This window comes from Micrasema longulum, unplaced genomic scaffold (assembly GCF_059751315.1).
Source record: "Micrasema longulum isolate JH-2025_06_02 unplaced genomic scaffold, ASM5975131v1 h1tg000662l, whole genome shotgun sequence".
NCBI classification, from domain to species: domain Eukaryota; kingdom Metazoa; phylum Arthropoda; class Insecta; order Trichoptera; family Brachycentridae; genus Micrasema; species Micrasema longulum.
In genome coordinates, this window is record NW_028277858.1 from 70,292 (window position 1) to 97,773 (window position 27,482).

Below are 27,482 nucleotides of genomic sequence, written 5' to 3' on the forward strand. Positions count from 1 at the left end.
ACTAGTGACGTCATTCAAAGTAGTTCGTTTTTATTAAAATATCTATTATTATTTTTTTCGTTCATTTTCAAGTTCAACTTTGCCGTATAATTTAATACTCTACTTTTTACCGCGCGTAAGAAAACATTTTTTGTATCCAATTTCCCGTAGGGCTGAAGTTCCCCAAAGTTTATTATGGGAACTAGGACCAACCAAAAACCTTAGAAGACGTCACAAGTTTAACGATAATACGATGACAGTATAAAATGTGTGTTGAAAATGTACTTAATTTTAAACTTTACATTTTATAGAAGTTTCGCCATACCTACAACTAAATGATCGTATTATTAGATGTATTTATGTTTAAGTTAAAATACCTATTTATTGTGTATGGTTATTTGATTATTGAGCAATTAATTATTATTATTAAGCCTATAAGTAAATTGCTCTAGTAATTTGTAATTCGCTGCTAAAATGCAATAAATTGTATTCATGGTCAGGGGTGAACTGGATATCCTTAAAAGCAGATCTAAGTAATCTGGAACTATCATATATTATATTATTACATAATGCTGTCCACCTTTGCCTCCGATATCTACCGACAGACATTTAAATAAATCATAAATATTCATGCATTTTAAAACGTTGCAATAGTACCCATAATATAACTACCATTTCCTTAGCCCTTTCATACAGGGTGTATAATATTCAAATATATACAAAATCTAAGAATTATTTACTCCCACACCCACCAAAATCAAAAAGCGATCAGTTTATTTTTTATTTGCCGGTATCTATAATCATGTCTTTATGTTTTTCCTGTTTATGTTGGTAGTCGGCATTACGTACAAAAGTTCGTTTTTTTAGTTTGACAGCTGAATTCAGGCCAGTGTAGTAGTGGTCAGTACGTTTACCTACTATGCAAGAGGTCTCGGGTTCGATTCCCGGCGTGGTTGACATGAAATATTTATTTGAAAAAGGTGTTTTTACACTAAAATATTTCATAGTCCCTGGACTGAAGCTTACCACCTTACCTTAATGTAACAAAAAAATTGACAAGTTACGCTGCGATTGGTGTATCAATTCAGTGCTCTATGCACCATATGCGGAATGGGAATGATGATGTATATTATATATGTATAAAATAAATGTTATAATTTAAAAAAAACAAATCGTTCATTGAGTACATATATATGTATTTTTGTATATCCACAGGTTCTATATTTAATTTTATATTCAAGTCTGAAAGGGTTAATGCTTATAAATATTACAACACGGATATGCTAATTGGAAATTAATATAAACACTAACAATCCTAGATAAAAGGTTTCTATTGTTCTATTATAACCAAGTAATAGTTGGCGACAGCCTATTATGTATTTGCCAGGAAATTCAGCCTTACGGGTCTGGTCTTATCTGACTGACTACTCTTGTACCTTAAGATCGTTCTGTTATTTTAGTAAGTTATACACTTTCTACTTCCGATAAACCGTTTACAAAGCTACGTTTTTGCCGAAATAGGGAATTATCACGTACCGCGAATACCGATTAAAATATATGAAATGGATTTAGAATAGTTAATTGTATTTTAAAAATCAATAGGGATATTGTAGAGAAATGTTTTCATACATAAATGTAAAAAAAAAATCTGTAAAAATACGTTCGTAGAAAAACGCGACTTGTTGTGACTTCAATATTCGTGATAATGTTCTAAACAAATTTCAATGGCCAGGAACAAATCAACATGAATCGTGACGTATTAGGGGAGTGGCCAATGGAATGACCGTTTTTGTGGGAATTCAAAATTACAAATTAAAAAATATTTTTTATGCTACTAATAATTAGATAAAAATGTAAAAAAGTGATATTTCCCTAATGTGGAAAAGTGGTAGTGTTGTTAAGCTGAAGAAAGTGTTGACCTCACTCTTTCAAGACGTTGGTCGTGGAGAGCTCGAGAGTTGAATTGAAATTTCATACTAACTGGTGAAAATATTTTTTTTTAAATCAAATAAAATTGTTAACTGAAATTCTACTACAATATTATGTAATTTGTGTATTGTTTTACATGTAAATGTGCATTTTTTCTTCTTCTGTTTTTTGTTATTTAAATAAATTTATATGTAAATTAATACCCATATATTAAAATATAATTGCTTAGCTTACAACGGGGCATGTATCCTTGTAACCTGGGCAAAGTTTAAAATAAAAATTGTAAAAATAAACAACATTGATCTCAAAAGCTAAATCATCTGAATATGTTACAGCTTCCTGCATGGTAGCACTAGTTGAAATACATTATTTTTCAATTTGTTGCAACAGAATATGAACAACTCCTTAGGGAGGAAATCCAGCCAGTCTGCAAGCATTTGGACATACTCAAAACATTGTTACATTATTTTTGTTTAAGTAAAAATTATTAAGTTTTATTATTAGCAAGGTGTAATAAAGTGTCCAAATATTATAGCTAAATAAAAAACTTAATCAAGCACAAATATTATAAATTTTTAGGGGTCTAGACAGTCTCTCCTGCTCTCAGTGTGTTTCCCTTCTGAAGAGACTCTCCCAGGAAGGTAGAACAATAGTCTGTACCATCCACCAGCCATCAGCTCTGCTGTTCGACATGTTCGACAAACTCTACGCCTTGGCTGATGGTTGCTGCATCTACAGAGGTCCTGCTACACAACTGGTTTCCTTCCTCAAATCTCAAGGACTGACGTGCCCACCATTTCACAATCCCGCTGATTTCCGTAAGTAGATAAAAATAAATGATATTCTATCTATAGACACGTATGCCAAAAACATATTTGTGGATAAGCACTAACTGGATTTATAATAATCTCTTAAAAGATCTAATCAGTATTGACATAGACAATATAGACATATCGAGATGGAAAGATGGAGACCCTATTTAAGAGGAAACCCGGTCTGACTTTTCTTTATACAAACGTAGTCCCGTATTTTCTCCCTGGATTATAGCACTTGAGCAGTAATTTTTTACACACTATAGATATTTATTATTGGTGCGTTCCTATCATTTTGTTTTTATGATAAATAGTTTATTATGGGGACTAGGACAACTCAAAAACAATATCCATCTCTGTTAAATAAAATAAAATGATGATTTACATAACAATAATAATATTTATGTGACAAGTGTAAATTCGTACTTGTATAATCATAAAACATAATTGATTCTATGAAATAGTAGGTACACTTCCATTGTGTATTCAACCAATTAGAACCTCCATCTATTTACAAATGGGTCTCTTCAAATACTATTAATCGAGCATTTTAATCTAAAGATAAGTCAATATAATATTAAACATACAAAGACAAATAATATGTTTTCAACAACATAATATGGCGGTCGAAGCATTTCCGGGACTTAATTTTTGTTGTTATTGATGCTAATTGAAATGATCACTTAAACACTGTGTAGCAGTAAAAATGAACATTATAATTTACAACAATAAATGGGTAATTAATTGATAATAACAATCTCTCAATGGTTAGTCCGGTATTTGTAAATAAAAATTTTGGCAATCTCAAATATTTCACAGTAGGTATGTCATTGTAGATATATTTAATGCAATTCGAAACTTCAATTGCATTCCCTACGCCGTTCACACTCTTGCATTATAGCATCGATCATCAGGGTTGATCAACCCTGATGACACACAGCATAATAACCCAGAAAAACAGTTTTTCTATCTGAACAGCCGTGAAAATCTAAGAAATTTAATAGAAATATAATTGTTTTTTTAGTTATAGAAGTAGCAATTGGTGAACACAATGTGGATCTAGCAAAATTAGCTATTGCTGCTTCAAGTGCTGATGAAGAAAGCAAATCTCTCGCTTTTAGAGAATCCATTATCCAGAGAAATAATAATGGTTAGTGCTGGAACATTTTATAAATTTACTCCTAATGTATTTTAATTATCTATCAACGTTTAACGTCATTATTCACTTTAAGGTTTATGCGCAGAAGCAATTCACACCGAGGGTGGCCTAAGGGTGTCTATTGCCTTGACAGACACCAGCGTGAGTAGTTGCTCGATGAATTCAAATTCAATGATAGAAAACATAAGTCCACCTGCTAATCAATTTCGACAAACGTGGCTTTTGTTAAAGAGGAATTTCTTGATTGCACGACGAAACTATGTAAGTTATACAAAATCTTTAAAACATTTCAGAATTTAAGTATGGTCAAACTATTCTGTAAAACTACTAAATTAATAGGTACTTAGACGCCTTAGATCTGTTCCTTAGATGAACAACCACGGGAGGCATATTGAACGAAATGTTCAGGAAACAAGATTTTGTGATTGTGCAATTTCTAAAACATAATAACTTTTGAACCAAGTGAGGTAATTTCAATCTCTAACGAACTTTTGATGTAAAATAATGTTTTTTTTTATATTAATGTACATATTAAAAAAGCGTGTCTGGGGCTACTGATGTTTTTTTTTTGCATTAATACAAAGTAGACTTCAGATTTTTATTTCAACTTAGAAAAACGTTTTTATGATGAAAGTGGACTTCAGTGTTTTACTCGTATTCACATTTAAAATATCTTATTGCGATAATTTCTGCATTTTTAACTTCAAAACGGCAAAAAGTGGACTTCCTTTTTTTTCCTCTAAGGTACAGTAAATAAGTAGTTATTGCCTCTTATGAAAAAAAGATAAGCCAAGTTCTACATGCTTATTTGTGTATCGTTAATTTAATTTAATATTCTGAAATTAATTTATTGTGTCATAATTATTTTTATGTTACAGCAAATGATGATGTGGAGATTAGTCGCTCACATTTTAATAGGTTTCCTATTTGGATATTTATATATTGGTGTCGGAAACAATGCAGAAAAAGTTTTAGCCAACTATGTCTATCTCTATGGGACATTACTGCTTGTTGTTTACACCGGGAAAATGTCTGTGACATTACAGTGTAAGCATTTTACATCAAAATCATAAAATTATATGATACCATTTTATTATTGCTTACTTAAGTAATTAGAAAATACAGCTAAGTTTTTTTTCTTTTTCTTTTAGTTCCATTAGAGATGGAAAAGTTAAAACGGGAACATTTTAACAAGTGGTACAATTTAGGCCCTTATATTATAGCTACACTGGCATTAGAAATACCATTTCAGGTAATTATTTTTATATTTTTTATGTTTGGTATTACTGTTATAAACGCTCATTTAACACGACTAACCATATCAATAAAAAAGCAGATATTTATATTTATTAAAAATGTACTAAGGAATTTGGAATAAGTTATTGAATGTTACTAAATAAATGTATCTAACCACTTACCGACTTTTCTATGTCTACATCATGGAAGTAAAGTGGGATTTGTGTGTTTGTTTAGTGTCCTGACGAAGAGACGGATATGTCTTGAAACCGGTAGACACAAAAAGTCGGTAAATGGTAATTTGCGATTATTTAGTAACATTTGATAAAATGTTTGACCGCAAAATTAATGCTTTAAATATTAATAATATTGAAAAAGTTATTTTATAAAAGAGATTCCTGTTTTTATAAACTGTGTGCTCATAAGGTACTCTTTTCACTTAAATATTAACAAACCATCACGCCATTTTCCCATAGGTGTCAGCAAAGAGGATAGAACGCCATTCTAATGTTTCTCTGCAAATGTTTTATTTAAAGTCATAAAAATAATTGTATTACGTTTTTTGAGATTTAAAAAAAAAAATATTAAAATACAGATTCTTAAAAAAAAAGCTACACAAATAAGTGCTTGATTTATGTTTGATTAATTGTTTTTTTTTATGATTGCTTTCAGATAACGTGCTGCGTTTTCTATATATCCATAAGTTATGTAATGACGGGAAACCTTTTAGTGGATTTCCGTTTATATTACTTTTTCTTGATTGCAATTACTACAAGTTTATGCGCTCAGTCCTGGGGATACTTTGTTGGGGCCACTACCCCAGTAAAGGTAATGTTCCAATTTCAATTTTCAAATGTTTCGATTCTTTAAGAAAATAATGTATGAAAATGAAGACTTTTTGATTGAAAATACTTTTTTTAAGGAATTTCACAAGGTAATAAATTTTCTTTCAATTTAAAGCTGTATTTAACGTAACATTGTTTTTAGATGACAGATCTACAATCTTATCAACTATTGCCATTTTTCGGTTACGAGATTTAATTCATGATAATCTAATATTCCAGAACAATAAAAATATACATCAATAAAAAACTAAATTATTTATAGAATTAGTTTGTTGTTTGTGTACATGCCTATTAAGACAGACTCGAGGTCTTAATTTTGTACCCTAAAAATAAAATAAAAGCTGCTTTTTGGTTTCAAAATTATTAACGTTTTTTTATAATTCAAATATCTATGTGCAAATTCCAGATAGCTGTATTCATCGGACCTGTTGTAGCAGTTCTATTTTCGGTGTTTGGATTCTGCATTCGTCTCATGGATACTCCGGCCATCTTTCGCTGGATGTTTCATGTCTCCTACTTCAGGGCGGGGTTCCACAGCTTGGTGTACAGTGTCTATGGGCTGTCCCGAGATAAACTGGACTGCGACGGTGACGGCTTGAAGTACTGCCACTATGTTACGCCACAAAAGTTCCTCACAGAAATGGATATTGTAGATGTTAACATATGGGGTAATTTAGGCATAGTCGTAGGATTTGGTATATTTATGCATGTGGCTACAGCCGGAGCACTGTGGTGTAGACTCAATAGAAGATAAAAATAAATGAGTATTATATATTAAATTTGTTGGCAATGCATTACGAAGAATCTAAGACTGATAAAAGGAATGATACACGAAAGAAAAGATTCTCTGTAAAATAACGGTTTAAATAAACATAAATTTAAATACACAGTATTGATCAAATCTTTTTACTCTTTGCTTTACTCAGAAAATTCACGAGTTTAAACAATGTCTCAAATTGGGGAACTAAGTAAAAATGACTGACTTGTATTTATCAAAATTTCAAAGAAGCTATTAGGGCACAGGTTTTGCTATTGTAACACAATATTTCAATTAGAGCACATTTAGTATTGTGTAAGAAAAAAGTAGAATTATGAGTGTGTTCTAATTATGAGAGATAATTAAATACTAACAGAGCATAGGACAGTAGCTCAAATTACTAATGTTCCAAATAAGATGTTTAATTAGATTACGGAAGTGGTATAAATCTCTTGCAAATTTATTTTAATCAAATTTAGTTTTTTTTTCCAAAACAACAAAAATTCAAGAACATGCAGACTTGTACAATATGTATGTACTTACCTAGTTTTTTTTTCAACGAGATTTATATTAGTTTTATTTCAATTTCAAGGTCATGTTTTAATTTTTATTCATGTTTTTGGTACAAGGAATCTCTAAAAATCGGAAGATATTTTTGGTCCCAGGAGAAACAAGTTTTATAGGAATAATAAAATATCGTATATAATTGTATTATTTCCAAAGATAACAAAACCATACCAATATTTAGTAACCATGATTAAATTGATAATTAAATTTAGATAATGCTTTAATTTTATATTTTGGATTTTTCATCATACTATTATTAGTTATACTATAAATATAATAAAACATTATATTATTTTGTTAGGTAGAGGTTTATGAACCTATTAAATTGTTCACTGTGGTATACATTATGGAAAACAAATATGTTTAATACAAATATTAATACCAAAAATTGATATTTATATGCATATATTATCGTAAACCCAATTAATGTGTAATTTATTGATCTTGCCTTAAAAAAAGCCAATACTTGTATTGTTTTAGATTTTGTTAATTTATGTTTTAATGTTAATTGAAATGATGCTCTTAACCTTTATTAAGAAATAAAAGCTGATATTAGAAAACAAAAACATATTTTATTTTGTTATTTTGGGTTTACTTGAAACAATTACACAATAATGTACCTTTGCATTACAAAAGACATGGAATAATCATCGAGTGATTTCATTTATGCGATTTCGCAGTAAATAAAACTTCATTCCCCACTCTTCGCCCTTGGCAGAGTGGCGATCAATATGTTAACTCTAAATGAGAACATCCTCTTATTTTTTATGAGAGTTTATGTCTTAAGGATTCGTAGTGATCCATTTCTTGCTTTGAAATTGATGGTACAAAACTCGTTATTGCTTTCTGAAAATCTTCATCGGTAATCACGATATTTTCTTCCGAAAGAAGAGAAGGATCTTTTCCTCCTGAAACAAATGTTGTAACACATTTTTACTACTAATTTGCGGGGTAATTACTACAAACTAGGTAACTTCAAAATCAACATTTGTGAGTTACCCACTAAAAACACATTTTTTTTATCCGTCTCCACAAATAGACAAGTCATCATAATATGATTTTAATCATTCACGCCCTCGCCCAACTCACGCACTTGCCTATCTGTAGCATTCATGGAGGAAGATATGTAAATTTAGGTCAAAAATTTTAGAAATTTTGAGAGAAGCAGATATTCAACTTTATTATTATTATTATATACATATTTTTTAATTTCGTTTCTTTTACATTTATTATTTTGAACATAATTAAAATTATTGTATTAAGTGTAAACAATTTTTTTGGTGTGTGCATGAGTTTCTTACACTAATATACAAAGAAATTGTCAATATTTGTGTACATACTGTTTGTTTACCTAATAAAATAAATAAATATTACAACAGACATGAAGAACATTTTACAGTAGGGAATATAGAAGTCTAGACTTCCACAGGGCTTATGACCTGTCATTGGCTGGTTTAAGTGGCCACATTGACCGTTCTGTCTATATACATACATATATGTATATATTTATATATATATTTTAACATGAACATCTATTCTTTCGACTTTTCCATCTGTTGACGTTTTTGAAGTTGAAGTGTTTTTAGTGGTTTACTCAAAAACTAAGATTTTAAAGTTACCTAGTTGTAGAAATTACCCAACGAATTAATGGTGGTCAATATTTTTATTTATTTATTTATTTATTAATTACATTATGCATACATTTGTTAAGGACAGAGACACAGTTTAAAGCGACACAATCAGGAACGACCCATGTCTGTGAACTTGCTCCAACTCGCTAGAAAATCCGTGTTGAGCCGGGGCACTTGTAATATGGATATAATAATAATATTTATGGGTATTAAAAAAAAAAAAACACATTTACGTATTAATACAATGCGTAATTACATAAAAAAATATTTACATGTAATCCCTAAGACTACATTATGTTCTATGTATATTTCCAATATTATTATTTTTGTTACATCTATCTATGTAGGTAAACCCGTACCCAGATAGATGCAAGTTGTATCATTATGGTGCGATAACGGTAGGGTATCGCACCCGCAGGCGGCTCAGCAAGAAGCGACAGCAAGATGATCCACGGTCACTCGCTTAAATATTTTTATATTCACCCGAATGACCGCGGGCCACCCTGCTATCACCGCTCACTATACCTCCCACAAGTACATAATCATATACACATATCTGCATTAAAAAATGATACATAAATAAAATAAACCACTATGTTTTAAGGGCATAAAATATCAAATACGTCTAGAAATAATGTGATATAGATGGATCGCAAATTTAATTTAGAACATATAATATTATTTATTTATCTACATAATGTCACCTTAAGGATGAAAAAGACTCAACTCAAAAAATCAACTTTTTGGGAAATTGCAAAAGAATAATGTAATTTGTGACACCGCCGTATTCTTTCGATGGTTGTTTTATTATTTTTTTAAGTAAGCACCAAATTTTGAGTTAAAAATTATACCATAATAAAAAGCATAATAAAAAAAATATATTATAATACATAAACGTAAATAAGTCATCAATTGTCTTCAACTTAACATTGACAAATGTAAAATAATATCTTTCTCGCGACGAAAAAAACCTATACAATTCAACTACAAACTAAAAAATACTTCCCTTTTTGTCAATCTTTATTGATCCTATCTAAAGTAATGCCAAGATCCTTTGATCTTGGCATTACTTTAGATAGTAAACTCTCATATCGTGAACACATTGATAATATTGTAAACAAATCTCTCAAACTTCTCGGTTTTATCAATAGAGTAACGGCGGACTTCAAAAATATTAATACCATCAAAACTCTTTATTGCTCACTAGTTCGACCCCATCTAGATACGCTTCTCCTATTTGGTCTCCATTCTACAGGACTCATATTGACCATATCGAGTCTGTCCAACACCGTTTTCTAAGAAAAGTGGCATGGTTGCTCGGATTACAAAGGGGTAATAATTATCCCTATTTTGAAATAGAGCAATCTCTTAATCTATCTTCATTGGAGAGACGTAGAACTGAGATGGACCTTATACGCATTTTCAAAATACTTAATGCTTTGAGTGATGTCCCATCTCTGTTGCAATCAATTTCTTTTCATGTTCCCAACCGTGTCACCAGAAGTCAAAATCTGCTGTTTATAAAATCTTCTAAGAGCAACTTTGGTTTTTATGCCCCAATGTCCAGAATGTATAGATTAGTCAATTCATCACACGACTTGGAATTCTTTGGGATGGATCTTCCGGCTTTTCGTAGATCTCTTCGCGACTAACAGTGTGGGATGAAGTTGGATTGGCATGGTTTAGCTCGAAGTCTTAGGTCTTTCGTTTTTATGAATATATTGTATACAATTATTGTTTTGCCCTTGTTTGTCTTTGCTAAATAGTTTTATGTTATTTTTGTTCAGTTTCTTGCATTTATGTTTCTTCATGTAACTGTTGTAATTGGCTTAGGCCGTATATATGATAAATAAATAAATAATTTAAATAATAAAATGACGTAAACTTAAATAAGTCACTAAGATTATCGGTAAGTTGGCTAAATGGGTCATTTTAATGTTTTTAAAAATAAGGTAAACTTGCCATTTGTATCGGAATAAAATCGACTCAATCGGCTTTCGGTCACTGTATGTTTGTCTGCGTTGTGTCCTTCACACAGCAATGTTAACACAACACTAATAGCGTCACTTCCGTACTGACACGGAATCTAAATTATCTGAGTAAAAAAGAGACCGATGTAACGGTTTTGTCCTATTCCCACCCGAATGTTGCTTTTTTTAAATGCAGAAAGATGGATAATGTTCATTGAAGTCGTTTTATGACCTTAACTCATTTCAACCTTTTTTTGAGTTAAGTCGTTTTCGTTTTAAAGGTGCGATATAATCCATTCAGTAATTTTAATATGGCCATAAAAAAAACATTCAAAATACAAATTTGCTGTCTTAACACAATTTAGAAGACAATTCTTGCTTCAAGACTTAATGCTAAATGATGACGGGAATATACAGAAATAGTACTCTTTCGGGCTAGTTTATGAATCAATCATGGATGGTGTTATTGTTTTTCAAGTGAGTACCAATTTTTCCAATGTCATGTTTTAATAGAATGACATCAAAGACAAATATGTAAAATGAATTGTAAGGTTTCTAATAGGAGTTTCAGGATTAGAAGTCTAGGAGAATTTAGCAGGATTAGTATGCAAGTAAGAAGGGGAATATTGGGATAATTCATGTCTATCTGATAACTTTCATAATCAGAACATGGCATGATGAACTTAGCCTCAGCTATGTATGTTTCTTATAACTATGTAGTAGGAAAAAAGTACCTGTCTCGGCAGTTTGGATGGTTCTGGTAAGAGCACTTTTTCTCGCTTTATTCACAATGGATGCCAAGTCTGCTCCGGTACATTTATCAGGAAGTAAATCCGATACATTCTCTAGATTTACACAGTTTGACAAGTTAAACCTGAAAAACATACATTCAATAGTTCAACCTTTAAGCTGTTAATTTTATTCATTAAAAAAATCCTTGGGTATATTAAAATCTTTTTAAGTCTTATAAGATTCTTACCCTCTACAAGAAGCTATAAGAACTCTGACTTTGTCGCTATTTCCTTGATAAGGTCCAACGTAGAGAAGTTTGTCTAGTCGCCCCGGGCGCAATAGAGCAGGTTCCACAAGGTCTGGACGGTTGGTTGCTGCTATCACTATTACAGGACCTAAAAACAGAGTTCATTTTAATGTATGTAAACCTTTACAGGTTAGCAAATTATTAAAACCATCTTCACTGGAACCTCTTTATACACGGTTTTGAAATAATTACCGTACAAAAATTAAAACAATAAAATTTGAACATCAATTTGACGATGCATAATAGTAATATAATTATACTATTAATTTTTGGAATTCCCTACATATCGTAGATAGTGAATATTCTTTATTACGAATTTTCAAAGTACTTCGTTGCCAAGTTTTATTTATTTTTAAAATTAAGATGCAATTAGTAGTAAACAATATTTTTTTTTATTCCAAAAAGATTTTTCTACAAGCAAACCTATCCACCATTGTTTTTTTTTAGTATACTTGTTTACACGGTACTGTGTGTATCCCCTGTGTAAAATCAAGTTCCAGTGTAGTCATAATGTATCTTGCATTTACATAGCATTTAAAAAAAAACGTAAAATAAACAACATTTTTAATAATGAACAGCTAGAAGAACTTTTTAAACTATTTTTAGTTATGAAAGCTTTAAACTCAGTATAATAAATTACATATCGTCGGTGATACTGCAATACGACGTAACCTGTATTTTTTACAAAAATGTTAAATGTTAATTGATGTTAATTTTAATGCAATAAATTCATTATAGGGACTAAAAAGCGTTAGTTTTATATTATTGCTATTTTTACCCTAAATAATTATAAAACAAAAGTGTTTCTAGTACTCCAGCGGTATTTTTGATCCTCTGCCAAAAATAATTTTCCCATTGTACAATTCTATTTCAAATCCAGATCCGATGTCAAAAGGTTTGCTTCCCGTTTTCTACAGTAATTTTGTAAAATTTTGGAATGTGGTTTCAAATAAAAAAATATTAATATTTCAGTAAATTGTTAGAAGAGAAATCTTAATTTTTTAGTACAATTACCTGTACTTATGTATTTATTACACAAAAGTCCTATCCTCGGGGGCAACTGGTTAAATCTAAAGATGTTAGAGCGCTCGCCCCCTACCTAATAGCTAGTTACTTTAAGGATCTAGGGTTGGAGGGGGAGATTTAGCAATGTGAGAACACTCGCCCTCCACTCGGTAACCAGGATCATTAAAGACATAGACTTGGAGGACGAGAACTAATTAACGGTGATCCATAAAAACAGATCAATACAGGTCGCACTGACACCCATTCTTCATAAAAAGAATAGGAATACAGTACAATAATGTACAGTCCTCCTCAAAACAGGTTTCCCTAGTGAGAAGGACTCTTAAATTACATTTTTATATAAAATATTTTATATAGTAAATAAAAATATAAAAAAACAAATCTTAATTATTAGAACATTCATTATTTTATTTATTAAATGTGTAGAAGTTTATTTTATTTATTGAATAAAATCAAACGGGTTGTTTTTTCTACTCAGAAACTTTCAGACCGCAAAACTTCAGAGACATTCTTCATAGTAAACTTTTTAAAAATCCTAATACTTTTTTTTTAAAAAACTATTTTTTTTTAGAAAAAAATTATTATTATAATTTGAAAATAGAGAACATTCTTTGCGTCTGGCATCTTTTCTACAAACCCTTACCCCTCCCCTACCCAACCGCTTCCGTAGTCCGCGTTTGGTGTATTAGATTTCGTTATTCAAATGCGTTTTCAATGTAATTTTTTTTTAAATAAAAAAATGTGAGTTTTCCAAAATATCTTATTAATTTTTAAAAGCACATCGTAAATAATGTTCCTCTAAAGTTTCACGGTGTGACCCTGAAAAACCGTGTACATCAATCAATTTGCGTGATGACCTAATATTTTTTTTTAATAAATAACAAATTATTGTTAGTGACCAGACTCTCCAAGCCAAATTACATGGCTTGTCGGTGAAGATCCTTTAAAAAAAAACATAAAGGTAATTTACCTCAGAGTGATAACATGCCACCGCTTATAAAGCCGCTTTTATGCACAAAAATTGATCTAGGATTATCAATTATGTACCAAGTTAGCTACAGTTTGCAGCAAAACAATGAGCCAAACTCTTCATTGCAGGGTTATTCCTATTTATATTTCTATAATTCTTCTAGTATTATTACAATAAGGAAATTTACACTCTATTTATGAGCAAAGGCAAGCACAGTGATGAAAGCATCTATTGCGCGTCTTTTGTCAAACCAAACAATAATGACCGCTAGCAAAAAGAAGTTGTGGCTAACCAAAAATTTGCAACTCTTTTATTCTATGCAAATGGCATCTCTATAAGCCAGCTGCGCATTATTACTTAGGTAATTACAATATTCATCTTATTCTTAATACGGCAAACTAAACTAGGAGAAAAAAAAGATACACATACATTAAATAATAAGATAAATAAAAAAGAAATACCAAAAGAAATTAAACCCTACAAAATAAAGTTAAGCCTTGTGGGATGAAACAGTAAAAAAACTGTATATTTATAAATAAAAATTATAAATTACCAGTTTGTGAATCGCCCTGTGCTGCTGCTACTCCATCCAGTTCTGCCAGGAGTTGGCTTACCAGGCGATCTGCAGCTCCCCCGGCATCTCCTGAAGCTCCTCTGGCCCCCGCTGCTGCCTCCGCCTCGTCCAGGAATATGACACACGGAGCCGATGCTCTGGCCATAGCAAACACTGAAATTAAATACAATATTTTTTATATTTATGAAACGCAATACTTTCAAAAATAGTACGCAGAGAAATCGAGACTTAATCCGCCCGTGACGTCACATGTTGTCGGTGATTTTAGCTGACATAAACATAGCTTCCTGGAAACTGGAAATCTAAACTAACACATAATTGATTGGCTATTCAAAACAGCTGTTGATCTTTATCAAAACTTATTTTTATAAAAATTTTCCATACAGTTTTGAAAAACTCCGCCATACAATTAAATGCCCTAATCTTTACATGTGTAAGAAAATATTTTTCCATAGAATTTCCCGTAGTACTGAACTTCCTTATTAAAACAATTTTGAATAGTATTAAATAAAAAAATATTTTTTATCTAGAAACTAGACGACTTTGGATGCAATGTATTTGCAATACAAGCTAAAATTATTCTACTAGACAAATTTGGAGATTGACATTGTCATGCTCATGAACATGAAACAAGGGCAAGAAATAATATCATTGTCAATATTCCTCCCTTAAACACAACATTTCACAGGAATTAGTCGTTCCTGGATGTGTCACTATAAACTGTGTCTCTGTAATCAACTAATGTATATATAAAAATTTGGTCAAAGGTCCAAGGATTATTTTTCTGCCATTAATATGCTTCCACATAAAATTAAGTTAACTGATAACAAATACGAACAAAAGTCAGAATAGAGATGGCGCAAGACTGCTTTTTCAGAATGCGTGATCTCCTTTGCAGTAGAAACTTCAATATAGACCTCCTAATGCGCATTGTACGATGTTATGTCTTCTTGGTACTTTTTTTACACTTCAAAATAGATATATTCTCCTGGGAGGACAGAATCCAAAAATGATGACGTTCTCCGACGGATGAAAAAGGATAAAGAGGTACTGAAGGCCATAAAGAAAAGAAATATTGAGTACTTTGGGCATGTGAGAAGAGACGAAAAATAATATAACTTTCTACAAGGAAGGATTGAAGGAAGACGCAGTGCAGGTAGAAGGCTCATCTCTTGGCTAAAGAACTTGCGTGACTGGTTCCATCGCAGCACTCGGTCCTTGTTCAGGGCAGCTGTCAATAAATAATTGCTGCAACGATTTCCAACCTCTATTGGAGAGAGGAAAGATAAGAAGAAGAACATAACAAATAATATTTCAAAAGAGAAATCAAAATCTGGCTGAAGAAAATTAGGGTAGAAGAAATAAGAAAAATATTTTAATGGTATGTGAAATATTTTTTTTTTTTTAAATCAACACTGTACAGTGTACAGTTCTCTTTAGAACAGGTTTCTCTAGTGAGGACTTCAAATTTTGTAAAAAAAAATATTTTATATGGTATACAGTCAAACTTGGTATGATAATGATCACGGAAATAGTAAAATCTCAGATATAATGAGGAAACTTTTCTTATATCTTATGTATTATTAGATTTACAGTGGATTTTTTTAGTTGGCTCTAGTATAGTTAATATATTTCTACTATTTTTTTTGTAATAGCTGTAAAAATCCCAAATAAAATAAAATAAAATAAAACATTAGTTGACATTCTAGTTTGTGGTTTTCTCCATACATTTATTAACTTTTATAATAAGCTTCTTTTCAGACATATTGAACAAAAATATTGTCTACAGTTGAGCAAACTCTCCAATTGTTTAAAAACATAATTTTCAAAATAAGAATCTGCGTAATAAAATCCAAATGGGGGACTAACTTAGTACCGATGCGCTGGGCATTGGGATCGGTTTACGTTTATGACACTGCAAGTGTCTAAGTATCTAATTGGTGTTTTCGCCGACAACATTGACAAAGTATCAAAAATATGGTTGAAATATGATTTATAGTAATTTATCATTATTTTCAATAGTGACAATATGCAATGGCAATTGGATTTTAAAAAACCTTCCTCTGGTATAACGAGTTATGCCTGTAACGAACAAATTTAGTCAGTCCCGTCTTCCTCGTAATAACCAAGTTTAGCTGTATTAATAAAATAAAAATTTTGTTTTAAATGTCAGGTGAAGGTATCACTTTACTACAACACATTTCTTTTATAATGAGACACTTGAAGAAAGTCAATATAATGAGATTGCAAATATTTTCCAACTGAAAAATATATTTTACAAATATCATGTATTGACTTTTAAAAAGTTACTTACTATCTCGCATGTTCCTCTCAGATTGTCCCACGTACATATCTAGCAGTTCTGGTCCTTTGACACTGAGGAAAGCTGCACGGAGTTGAGAAGAAATAGCTCGAGCAACAAGAGTTTTTCCACATCCAGGTGGACCCCACAACAACAAACCTGCATAATTACATCACGGTTTATAATAATCCTTCAGTCATGAAAATAAAATGTATCTCTTGTTTTCCAAGCTAAAGTGCGAAACAATCTGTTTTTTTTTTCTATAATTACCAACAATACTCAAATGAATATGATGCACATCAGTAATCAAAACCTGGAATTTTCTAATTCAAATACGAGTGCTACATATACTGAATCCCATACAAGCAATTATCTAACAGATTTTCGTATGAAACATTTATTGATGAAATAAACTGTAAGGAAAATCTTTTTACCTGATCGTTTTAAACCACTGTTGGCCAATAAATGGGGAAACTTTAAAGGCAGTTCAATAGTACGGAATATTTCCTTCTTCAATTCTTTGAGACCACCAATATCCTCCCAATTAACATTTGGAATCTTTAAAGTACCTAATTTCTTGCTTTGTATAAGGCGCATAGTTTCTGCAACATATAAATAAACAGTACTATTGAAAATTTACATTTGGATACAAAATATAAAATCAGCATTTTCATTTCTAGGGTTAAATTTACCTAGAGCATCATCAAAATCTTTTTCCCGAACAGGTCCCATCTTCAGTGATCGAACATTCTGCTGATCAGCATTGATAAGTTGGTTAGATTCAGTCTTTTGAGAGGTATAACCATTAATAAGAGCTAAGTTTGTTAATGTATCTAAATCACCATATACAAAACTATCCGTTTTAGAAGAAATTTTATTGAGCATGTCAACAGCATTGTCGTGAAGTAATTCATTTACTGGATTTAATTGTATATTACTTTGAGGTACAGTACTTTCTAAAATAGCAATTTCATTTTGCGGAATCAAATTATCGATTTCTTTGGATTTTGATTTCTTACCAACACCTTTTGATTTTGTTCTCAAAAAGGTATCTTTTTCCTTTTGTAATCTTTCAGATACTTTTATATGATTATTTGTATTTAAGACTATAATTTTGTCGTTTTTCTGATGACTATATTCATGAAAATCTTCATTGCAAAATATAATATTCTTTGAGATGGAGAGCCATGTAAGAATTTCTAACCTTTCTTGTTTATTGGGACTGGCAATTTTGAACTCATCTAAAAATATCCGGCGAAGGTTGCTTTTGAGTTCCACGGAAGTATCACAACTAGCTATTAGAATTATAGGAAACTTTGTAAAATTTTCATATAAATCTTTCAATTTTTTTACAAAACTATCGACAATTCGGGAGTCTTCATTTTTTTCTGGGTCTATACCTAAAATCTAAAAAATATATAAACATTTGTAAAGTAGATGCACTTGAGAAAATGTTAAATATTATAGTCATTTCCAGGGGAAAATTTATATTAATTTCCGCAATAATTAGGTTATGTTACAACTTTTGGTCATTCCTTCAAAGCGCATGAGTAAATGAAAAACATCTGTATTTTTATACAATGTGTGATATTTAAAAATGCAGCTTCAAAGGTCACCTTTTCAGAGTGATTAAAATGCAACAATTTACGTTAAAATTTTTAAATGCCACTAATTTTACTTACATCAAATTCACATAAGTGAATCAGCACAGGTGAGATACTTTTAGCTTTTTGAAGCAACGCATCAATTTTTGCTTCTGTTTGTTTAGCAGTCGAGGACATAATACGTCGACATGTTTCAAAACAGTAGTTGAGACCGAGATGTTCAGCAAGCCGTAAAGATAATAACCGACATCCCGCTCCTAGCTCTCCACGGAGAAGGAACACAGGTTGGACAACACATTTCAACTCATTTTGAAGTAAATTTACTAAAATAAATGCAAGAAAAATGTATCAAAACTAAATAAAATATTTGGAGATAAACAATAAAATTAAATAGGTACTAAGAATATTTACCTTTTTTATCAAGGACAAATGGTTTAAGTGCTAGCAGCATTTCTTGTAAATATTTTGACAGACCAAACGGACAAGATTGAATATATTTTTGGTGAGTGAGCATCTTAGTATCTTCTTTATTTACTGAAATAAATCTCTTACGAGGTATAAAAGAATTAAAGTGTTGCTCTTGGCGTAGTTCTGTTTCTCCTTTGACAACAAAACACCCAGTATTTACGGTTGTCTGCGTTTTACGCGAAGGTGTAGTAATCTTAGATTTCAGATGCAAACATTTAAAATAAATTTTAGGTATATGTTTTAACACTCCGAAGTACTTCATGTACAGGTGTCCGGTGAATTCTTCATTAACGGTGATGCCAAAATAATCATGTTGATGCAAAAATCTCGGGGTTTTGAAATAAGTACTCAACATAACATCCAAGAGATCAGTTCCGATATACGGAGATGAGTTGACCATCTGTATAACCATTTGCGAGGCAACGACGGGAGCTAAATTTTGAGATTCAATATGAGCAAACTGCAATCCAAACTCTTCGGATAAATATTTAGCACCCAAGATATTATTTATATTATAAAGATGTGTTTCCGTTAAATATATATAATCGCATGCAATGTCAGGCTGTGGAACAATTTGAACAATCCGTTCATTATGTATGTTTGCTAGGCTCAATGCGCTGGCGATGGTGAAAGGGAAACTGTTTCTTTTTAATTTTTCTAACATGTTAGAAGATGCAGAACTGATCGCCAGATAATTCTTTATTTTTTTAATATCATTTTGTTTTTCTACGATGCCCTTAAACATTTTCTTTACATCAGGAACTCGAAGAGATACCCATAACGAATTCCCGTCTCTATAAAATATATTTTCCCCGTACAATGTGTCATACAGAAATTTAGGCACGATAATTTGATGATGCATATCACTGCTGTCAAAATCGTTAGATGAACTCACTAACTTGCCATGCAGTTCTTCTGGTATAACCTTAAATTTGAATCCACGAAAATACTGATAGGTGTATTTTCTTTTTAAACACATTTCAGCACAGTATTTTATAAATAAATGTATGAGAAATCCACAAGTATTGTAACTTGGATAAATGATTTTCAATATGAATCTAGCGGTCTTTAACATCTTGGTTTGTACATAAATCATAATTCAGTAAAAAATATCACACTAGTTGTTAATTATAAATACAAGTAATTGGAAGTAAAATGTTCCACTAGATTGTGCATTTCGTTAAAAATCTTAGAAATCAAAGTTCAAATCACGCTCAAATAATGACAGCGACTTTCCAATAAAATACAAAACAATCTTAGTGTTGCCAACTCGTCACGAGCAAATGTCGCTAAACGGAGGTTTAAAAGTCGCTAGAAGTCGCTAGATCTTAAGATGTATGACGGAGGGGGGTGGTGGCGAAGGATTGTGGTGGTAGATGTTGGTGAGGGGGAGGGGGGGGGGGCAAGAATTTTTGGTGGAGTTTGCACAATTACCTTCAAGTATAATTAATCCTTTTTGATAATAATTAAAATATGAAAATATGTTCAAGTTTTTATTTAATAGAAATTAAACAGATATAAGTAGGTAATGCCATAAGTTAAGGAAATTAGATGTTAAAAAATGTATATTCTCGGTGCTACTGATAAAAAAAGTAGTAAAGAGTAATTTATTATTACCTCAGTTAATTTTTTTAAAATTTTTAAATATTTCATTGTGATAAATTTAAAAAACAGTCACCATATACTCGTATTATATTCACAAAAAAAAATACGGAACGCTTTTTCTTTGCAAAATAGTGAAAAGGCATCTCTATAGCCATGTGCATTATAACAAAAGAGTATAAATACATTATATGGGTAAAATAAAACAAAATAATTGTTATTTTTATAAAAAGTCAGTAATGTCACTTAATATCATTTCGTTATAAGTAATTACATGTCATATTAATGACAAAAATATTTCATTTTAATAAAATAAACTTGAAACGCCTGTCTTCCTATTCCTTTCTATATTTTTGGGAGTAAAATTTGATTCAATTTTTACTTTAACTTTTGACAGCTTGCTTAAAAGTCGCTGGAATTTATTTGTAGCCAAAAAAATAAATAAGTGGTTTTCAATGTCAAAATGTCGCTTAATCTAGCGACAAAGTCGCTAAATTGGCAACATTGGTGTTGCCAGTAGATTCCTACGTGTTTATTTTTTCAATTTATTAGATTTAACCCTTTCAGTACCAGAGCGATAGCGAAATTTAGTAACAGACAGTAGACGAAAAATGTTTTTACGATTTTAAATTAATTTCTTAGTTGGTAGCACTTACATTTGTGAATGGCTGTATTTTCTTCTCCAATGTAAATTAAAGCTTTTTTTCTGAATCTGCAATATGCATAATATATAACTGAGACAACAACTGCTCAAACTCAAAGTGTCGTCCAAAATCATCATCATACCTATCCACACCCGATGGCGAATAGGTGTACAACATTATAACACCAAATCGTCGCTGTAGTTCGTTTTTGTCTAACAAGCCATTTTTAACGAAATTGAGTTAAGTGTACATAAGTTTATAAAATTCCAACGATTTTAAAAAAATAATTGTTTAAGGGGTTTTTTAAACATTGTGGTCATTATTTACGCCTATTTCGTAGAAAAAACTTTGAAGCTCTATTTATGAAAGTTTTTTTTTTGATTTGTTGGATAAAAACGAACTGAAGCGACGAAATGCAGCTTATCTCGATCATTTGCTACATAAAGGTAAGATAATAATTCTTACTCTTCCGTCCGGAGTCCGGAGACAGTGAAATATTACAGTCATCCAAAATGTCAATTTAAATTAACTCTTGTCTAAAATCAGAAGTCTGATTTAAAAAATCTGTTTTATTTTATCTACAACAGCAAAATCAAACGGGGTTATTCTGCTTAGTTTTAGTACATTTTTTTTGTAGTGTTGTTTTTATTACTTTTTGTATTGGTGGGTTCAATTATTGGGTAAGTAGCTACTTTAAAAAAATATATTTCACTGTTTATTTTCACATATTTTTTTATTTTGTCATGTGAAATGCGAAATAAGTTCATATAAATATAATTGATGATATCTTTTGATATTGAGATGTGCTAAGAAAAGTGCGCATAAAATATATAACAATTTACCTATAGACTAACTAATACAAAAAACAATATTTATAAAACACAAAACAAAAAATGCTACTGAAACTAAACAGAATAACCCCGTTTGACGGTAGTATAATTTTGATTCGAATTGGAAGCTAAATCGTCTATTTTTTTAGATATATTTTCTCTGCAATTAATTATGGGCGAGATTAATAAACAGGTAACTGTAATAAAACTTAATTTATAATAAATGTGTATAAAACAAGAATGAAATCTTATGGTAAGTGATTTAAATTATATGATGCATTGTGGGTACAATATCACTTTAGTACATCATTATTAAATATTATCCTTTGATAAGGTTAAGACTAGATAACCTTGTATAGATAAAATAATGATCATATAAGATATGACAACAAATAATCAATTTTCGAACAGAGGTATTAAATAATCTAATTAGTTGAAATTAACTTTTTCATATTAAAAAATAAACACACAATGTTTATAATTAGTTTTTTTATTTATAATTTTATTAATATTGAAAAAATACGTATTTTTTAAGGTAAATATGGATGACTTTTTTTACTAATAATATTCTAATAAGGTTCTACTAATAAAAATAAAAATAAAAATACCTACTTATAATAAAGGGGCTATTTGTAAGTGAAACGGATAGTGGTTTGGCCGGATACCGGATTTTCGGTGAGCTCCTAAGCCGGATCATGGCCGGATCAATAAGGCATCGGCATAAACGGCGTATACGGCATATCCGGCCGGATACCGAATAGTAACTGTATATCCGTTTATCTCTATTATTTATTGCATTGATGGTAAAAAGACAACTTGACCGATGAGACAATATAGCTGAAATTGAGTAGGTAATATTATTATATAGGTACCACATTTTTCTGAATTTTTAGTTGCGTCGTATGAGCCCATGGATATCAGACGTCTATTTTGGTGTTTTTATAAAAAATATCATGTTACGACGTTTATAAATTAACGGATTTATCTATATCATTTGTATATAACAATATATTTCATTTCATTTCATTTATTTATTCAGATATTTAGAACATTACAGAAAAAAGACCCAATTCATTCTAAATACAATAATAGATCACAAATTACAGTAGATAGTAATGTTATTAAAATAATATAACAAAATGTAAAAAGAAAAATTGAAAGTTAGAAAGTGCTTTCCTAAGGGAAGGCCCACTGTCGTGAAATATGTCGATATTTACCGAGGCTGATATTTTTTGTGACAATGTATGTAAATTTAGGTAAAAAAAAATATAGAAATTTTGAGAGAAGCAGATATTTAACTTTATTATTGTATACATTTATACTTTTACATTTACTATATTGAACATAATTTAAATTATTGTATTAAGTGTAAACAATTTTTTCGGTGTGTGCATGAGTTTCTTACACTAATATACAAAGAAATTGGCAATATTTGTGTACATACTGTTTGTTTACCTAATAAAATAAAACAAAATTGATATGTTTGATTCGCCATAACTAATTAATATAATTGCTTACTGTGTGTCTCCTCCAGACAAATTAGACTGTGATATTTCGTATATTCCTAACATTAAAACTGATCATAGGAAACATTCTACCATCCCTCTTTTTTGTGAAACATTTAACAAGAAGGGTCTATACAAATTTAACACTTCGTATAATAGGTACAGAAACGAACTAACAAGCTTGATTTAGAATAATGCAGAATATACGTTTTGTCTACTTTTTTCTCTTTATTTATCGTCACCGAATCAAATGCAATTTTACACTACCACTTTCCTTAATTCATCCTCCACGACTCCTCGTCATTTGTATTCGAAATAAATCACATAAATCGAACTCACCTTTATTCTTTGTCGTTTTTCTGGCTTTGATTTATATTCCGTCATTATACCTGTCTCATAATACTAGCGTTCCTATAATTTACCGAAATATTTCGATTTTGGTGACCATTTTCAAGGAGTCGTAAATAACTCACTGTTAGAAAATGGAAATGAAGTTAGGGTACAGTGGAATTCGAATCTCGGACCTCTGATCCGTGAGTCCGCAATACTAGCTGTTCACGCTAGCTAGTGCAGGGTTCTCGCTTCGACGGTCTCGCCAATCTCGGGTGACATGCAAATGAGGAAAAAGACACAGTTTCTTCAAAATACTATTTACTATCCAAATTCCGCAATGTCAAATAAATCACAATTGAAAACAGTCTGAAAAGTTGGACGGGCACATAGTCATTAAACACACAAATCAGCTCAAATAAAACCACAGGGTAATCACACCCTCACACTCGTAATTCATAACACTCGAGGATGCGTACAAGCATCGCCTGTCACTTCGGACCTTCCGTCATCGTCTCTAGAGGCTCATTAATCAATGGCACAGAAATAATAATTATTGCAACTGTTCTAAAAGATAACAGCAGTTTCTTTAAATGATTACATAGGTAAACACATTTACCTAATACACGTAACACTCGAGGATGCGTACATTCCTCGCCTGCTACGGTCTGACTTTCCATCAGCAACTCTACAAGGGCACTTGCAGACTCCAAGATGAAGACTAAAAACTTGTTACTCTCTCACAAGCTTACCAAACATATTTCAATTGCATTCTATAAAAAATAACACTGAAATTCAAGCGCAAAACTAAATATTTCTGAGACCTTTTCAAAGAATTACGAGATTTCTCTTCCTCAATAAATTAAATTATATGTGACATCCTAAAACAAAAACAATAAACCAAACTAGAATCTTAATATTTTTAATTGTAAATTATTATGAAAATAAAACTATGAACAACAACAATAAACACTTCATTATAAATTATTATGAAAATAAAACTATGACATTGTGAACAATATTCTGTGTTTACTATATTAGTTTTATATCACCCGTCGATGGGAGGAGTGCTCTCCCGAAACTGTAGTCGTGTTCTTGTAAAATTATAAAATTGTGTAACACTAATAACAAAGTTTTATTTTCTTAATAATTTAGAATCTCAATACTTAAGTATAGGACAAATGACCGGTTCTTTGAAATATTACATAAACAATACAAGGGTCCAAAGTATACACAGCAAAATAAATATCTCAACATCAGTAGAAAATATTTAAAAGGGCATAAAACAATAATTCACGATATACGACACTTTTGAAAGAAATGAACATGTTGCAAAGCAGAACAACAACATTCGAAATTACTAGTCGGTATACAAAATTAAACAATAAAAGTGCTCTTTGTAAGGCATTATTTTCCCGCCAAATCTTTGGCACGAAGTTGTCAGTAATTTGAATGCGTTCGTTACAAAATATATTATTTATAAACGAAATATTGATCAATTTAGTTTTGGCCCCAACACTGGCTACGGGACCTCAACCCGATTCAGTAAAGATTGATTAAAGTAAAGGAGTATTCGGTAACTTACACTTTGCGGGTAGGTACTGTTTTTAAAAACAAAACAAACGTAAGCAATGATTAGTGTACTATTTTATCTTGCCTGCCTGCTTCTTCTTCCCCGTTGAGATATTACTGAATTTATTCTGTAAAATAGTTTTTGAATGTCCCCGATCCCCAAGTTGTTGTCATCTGCATGAAGAGATATAATAATAAATCGTCACGATAACGCATGAATGGAATTTTCTTTGATTTACCAGTTATTTTAAAATTGTTTAACCTGTATTACTTAGTTTAAAAAAAGGTGTAGTGCAGTGTTCCCTCAGAGTAATAACGCTCTACCGCTTATGGAGCCGCCCATTCTAGGATGATCAATTACGAAGTTAGCTATAGTTTGTAACAAAACAATGGGACGTGGGCACTCGGGTCGAGAATTGCACGCGCAGCTACGAAACCGTCCGTTTCACGTCTGTTATTAAACCAAAAACCACACAAAAATGTGCAAAGCTTTGTTGTATGTGCAAAATGGCATCTCTCTAAGCGGATCGCGCATTATTACTCTGAGAGTGTACCTATATTTTATTTGATAAAATCCGACAAATATTTTTAAATCTCACTGTACTGCAATATTATAAGTAGTATTTTATTGATTTAATGTCGTTTATCTACCAATTGCATTATAAATAGGTACCTAAATACTATTGGTGTATTATGTAACCAGCTGACCTAGATACTTTCAGTTTGAATACAGAACTAAGCGATACTAATAAATGCATAATGTCCATCCCTTCGTATTCGTAAAATAAGACTGTTTTAATAAAACAGTTACGAGTTTGATCGCATCCTTCGCACGATGTAAGCATGCAATAAATTGAGTGTAAAATTGCAACATGTTTACGTAAATATTGATCGGATTGTAAACAAAGGCGCATGAAAGTGACAGCCAATGAGCCAGCGTTACAGGCTACGACCACTGCTAGCGCTGGCGGCGCTCAGCTGTTGGGAGTAAAGTGCGTTCAGCGTTCAGCGTTCGCTATCGCAAGTTTTTTCATCAGTCGTTCTGTCAGTTGCGAGGGGTTTGGAGTGCTGGGGCGCAGAATACCGATAGACGATGTACGGTGTCTGTGTTTAGTGTTTACACACAAGGACGCGACAGAACAAAGAACTCTTCGGAATTCTATCTCTCGCCTTTCTTGCCAGAACCCAGAACGAGCGAGTTTACAGTAAAGGGAGGACCGGAGTTATCGTCGCCTCCGAAATCCGAAGTAAAATCGAGTCGTTTTGTTAAATGTGAAAGTATCCCTTTATTTCTGGTGTTTGATTGTCATCAAAGTCTAGATTTCACGATCGGTTATTATTTCGAGATATCATTGTGTCGATCCCGCGATAGAACGCGAAGGTACTGATAAGAATTAATTTAATAATTATCGTTTACCAGTAATGAAACGTCCCTTTTATTAAATTTAAAGTAAACATTCTAAACAAATATTAAATTACCCTATGATAAACGATCGCGTGATTATATTCGGTAAGAGTATGAAATAAAAACGTGTTTTTTTATGTATTAAATAATAAATAAAAGGAATAAAGAAGTTGTTCGTACGAATACCGTTCTAAAAATGAATTGATAAAAATATTAATGACAGTTTTACGAGTCGTCGGTTAAGTTGGAGATACTGTATTGGCTAGGCCTTACTGTTACTAAGTGGAGGGTATCTGGATGCGCCCGACATGCTCTCCGCGGGGGTCCAGGATACCTCTCACCGCAGGAACCGGAGTGCCGGCCCCGTGGAACTCGAGCGGCAAGGGCCGGCCCCGGGGGGAGTGTTCAGCAGCGAGAGCCGCCTGGACGCGCAGTGCGACTCTCGCAGCGGGGAGCTCTCCCAAGCCCTGAGCGACGGCAGCTTCAAGAGCCTGTCCAGCAAGAGACCGGCGGCCCAGAAGCTGGAGCCCCTGAAGGGATGCGGCGTGGTGCCGCTGGAGACCCCGTTCGTCCCCGGGGAGGCCTTCTCGACGAGGACCCCCCGCACTGTGGACCTCAGCTTTAGTAAGGTCTCCTACTCTGTCACTACTGGAATATTCCGCACGGGTAAGTTCTAATAATTTCCGTGTGACATTTGTCTATTTTGTTCGAGTAATCCATCATTTT

At 31.8% G+C, this 27,482-nt stretch overlaps 3 protein-coding genes across 7 annotated transcripts in view; 2 read left to right on the forward strand and 1 right to left on the reverse strand.

Moving 5' to 3' along the window:
- Positions 1-7,850, forward strand: part of LOC148279845 (ATP-binding cassette sub-family G member 1) — a 74,347-nt gene extending 66,497 nt beyond the window's left edge. Inside the window, exons 5-11 of the mRNA XM_088229298.1 lie at positions 2,488-2,726; positions 3,745-3,870; positions 3,953-4,140; positions 4,758-4,926; positions 5,031-5,131; positions 5,788-5,943; positions 6,367-7,850. Coding sequence (XP_088085424.1) covers positions 2,488-2,726; positions 3,745-3,870; positions 3,953-4,140; positions 4,758-4,926; positions 5,031-5,131; positions 5,788-5,943; positions 6,367-6,714 — 1,327 coding nt within the window. The 3' untranslated portion in view covers positions 6,715-7,850. The remainder of the gene's footprint in view (positions 1-2,487; positions 2,727-3,744; positions 3,871-3,952; positions 4,141-4,757; positions 4,927-5,030; positions 5,132-5,787; positions 5,944-6,366) is intronic.
- On the reverse strand, positions 7,837-20,135 carry LOC148279846 (peroxisomal ATPase PEX6-like). Of its 5 annotated transcripts, XR_015822768.1 has the most exons (10): positions 18,812-20,135; positions 18,479-18,723; positions 18,001-18,203; positions 17,489-17,546; positions 17,231-17,398; positions 16,809-16,955; positions 14,474-14,647; positions 11,865-12,012; positions 11,620-11,759; positions 7,837-8,192 (listed from the first exon to the last, which is right to left on the reverse strand). XR_015822768.1 is itself a non-coding variant. In XM_088229292.1 (9 exons), the coding sequence occupies exons 1-9, from the start codon at positions 19,962-19,964 to the stop codon at positions 8,050-8,052; spliced, it is 3,033 nt and encodes a 1,010-aa protein (XP_088085418.1). In that variant the 5' UTR covers positions 19,965-20,135; the 3' UTR covers positions 7,837-8,049. The 5 variants fall into 5 exon arrangements, 4 of the variants coding, with proteins under 4 accessions (XP_088085418.1, XP_088085421.1, XP_088085419.1 ...); XM_088229292.1 differs by having other exon boundaries at positions 17,489-18,203; XM_088229295.1 differs by lacking the exon at positions 17,489-17,546 and having other exon boundaries at positions 18,812-20,126.
- Positions 20,136-26,162: 6,027 nt separating this feature from the next.
- The window catches only part of LOC148279847 (ATP-binding cassette sub-family G member 4-like), a 99,478-nt gene continuing 98,158 nt past the window's right edge, over positions 26,163-27,482 (forward strand). Inside the window, exon 1 of the mRNA XM_088229296.1 lies at positions 26,163-27,422. Coding sequence (XP_088085422.1) covers positions 27,065-27,422 — 358 coding nt within the window. The 5' untranslated portion in view covers positions 26,163-27,064. The remainder of the gene's footprint in view (positions 27,423-27,482) is intronic.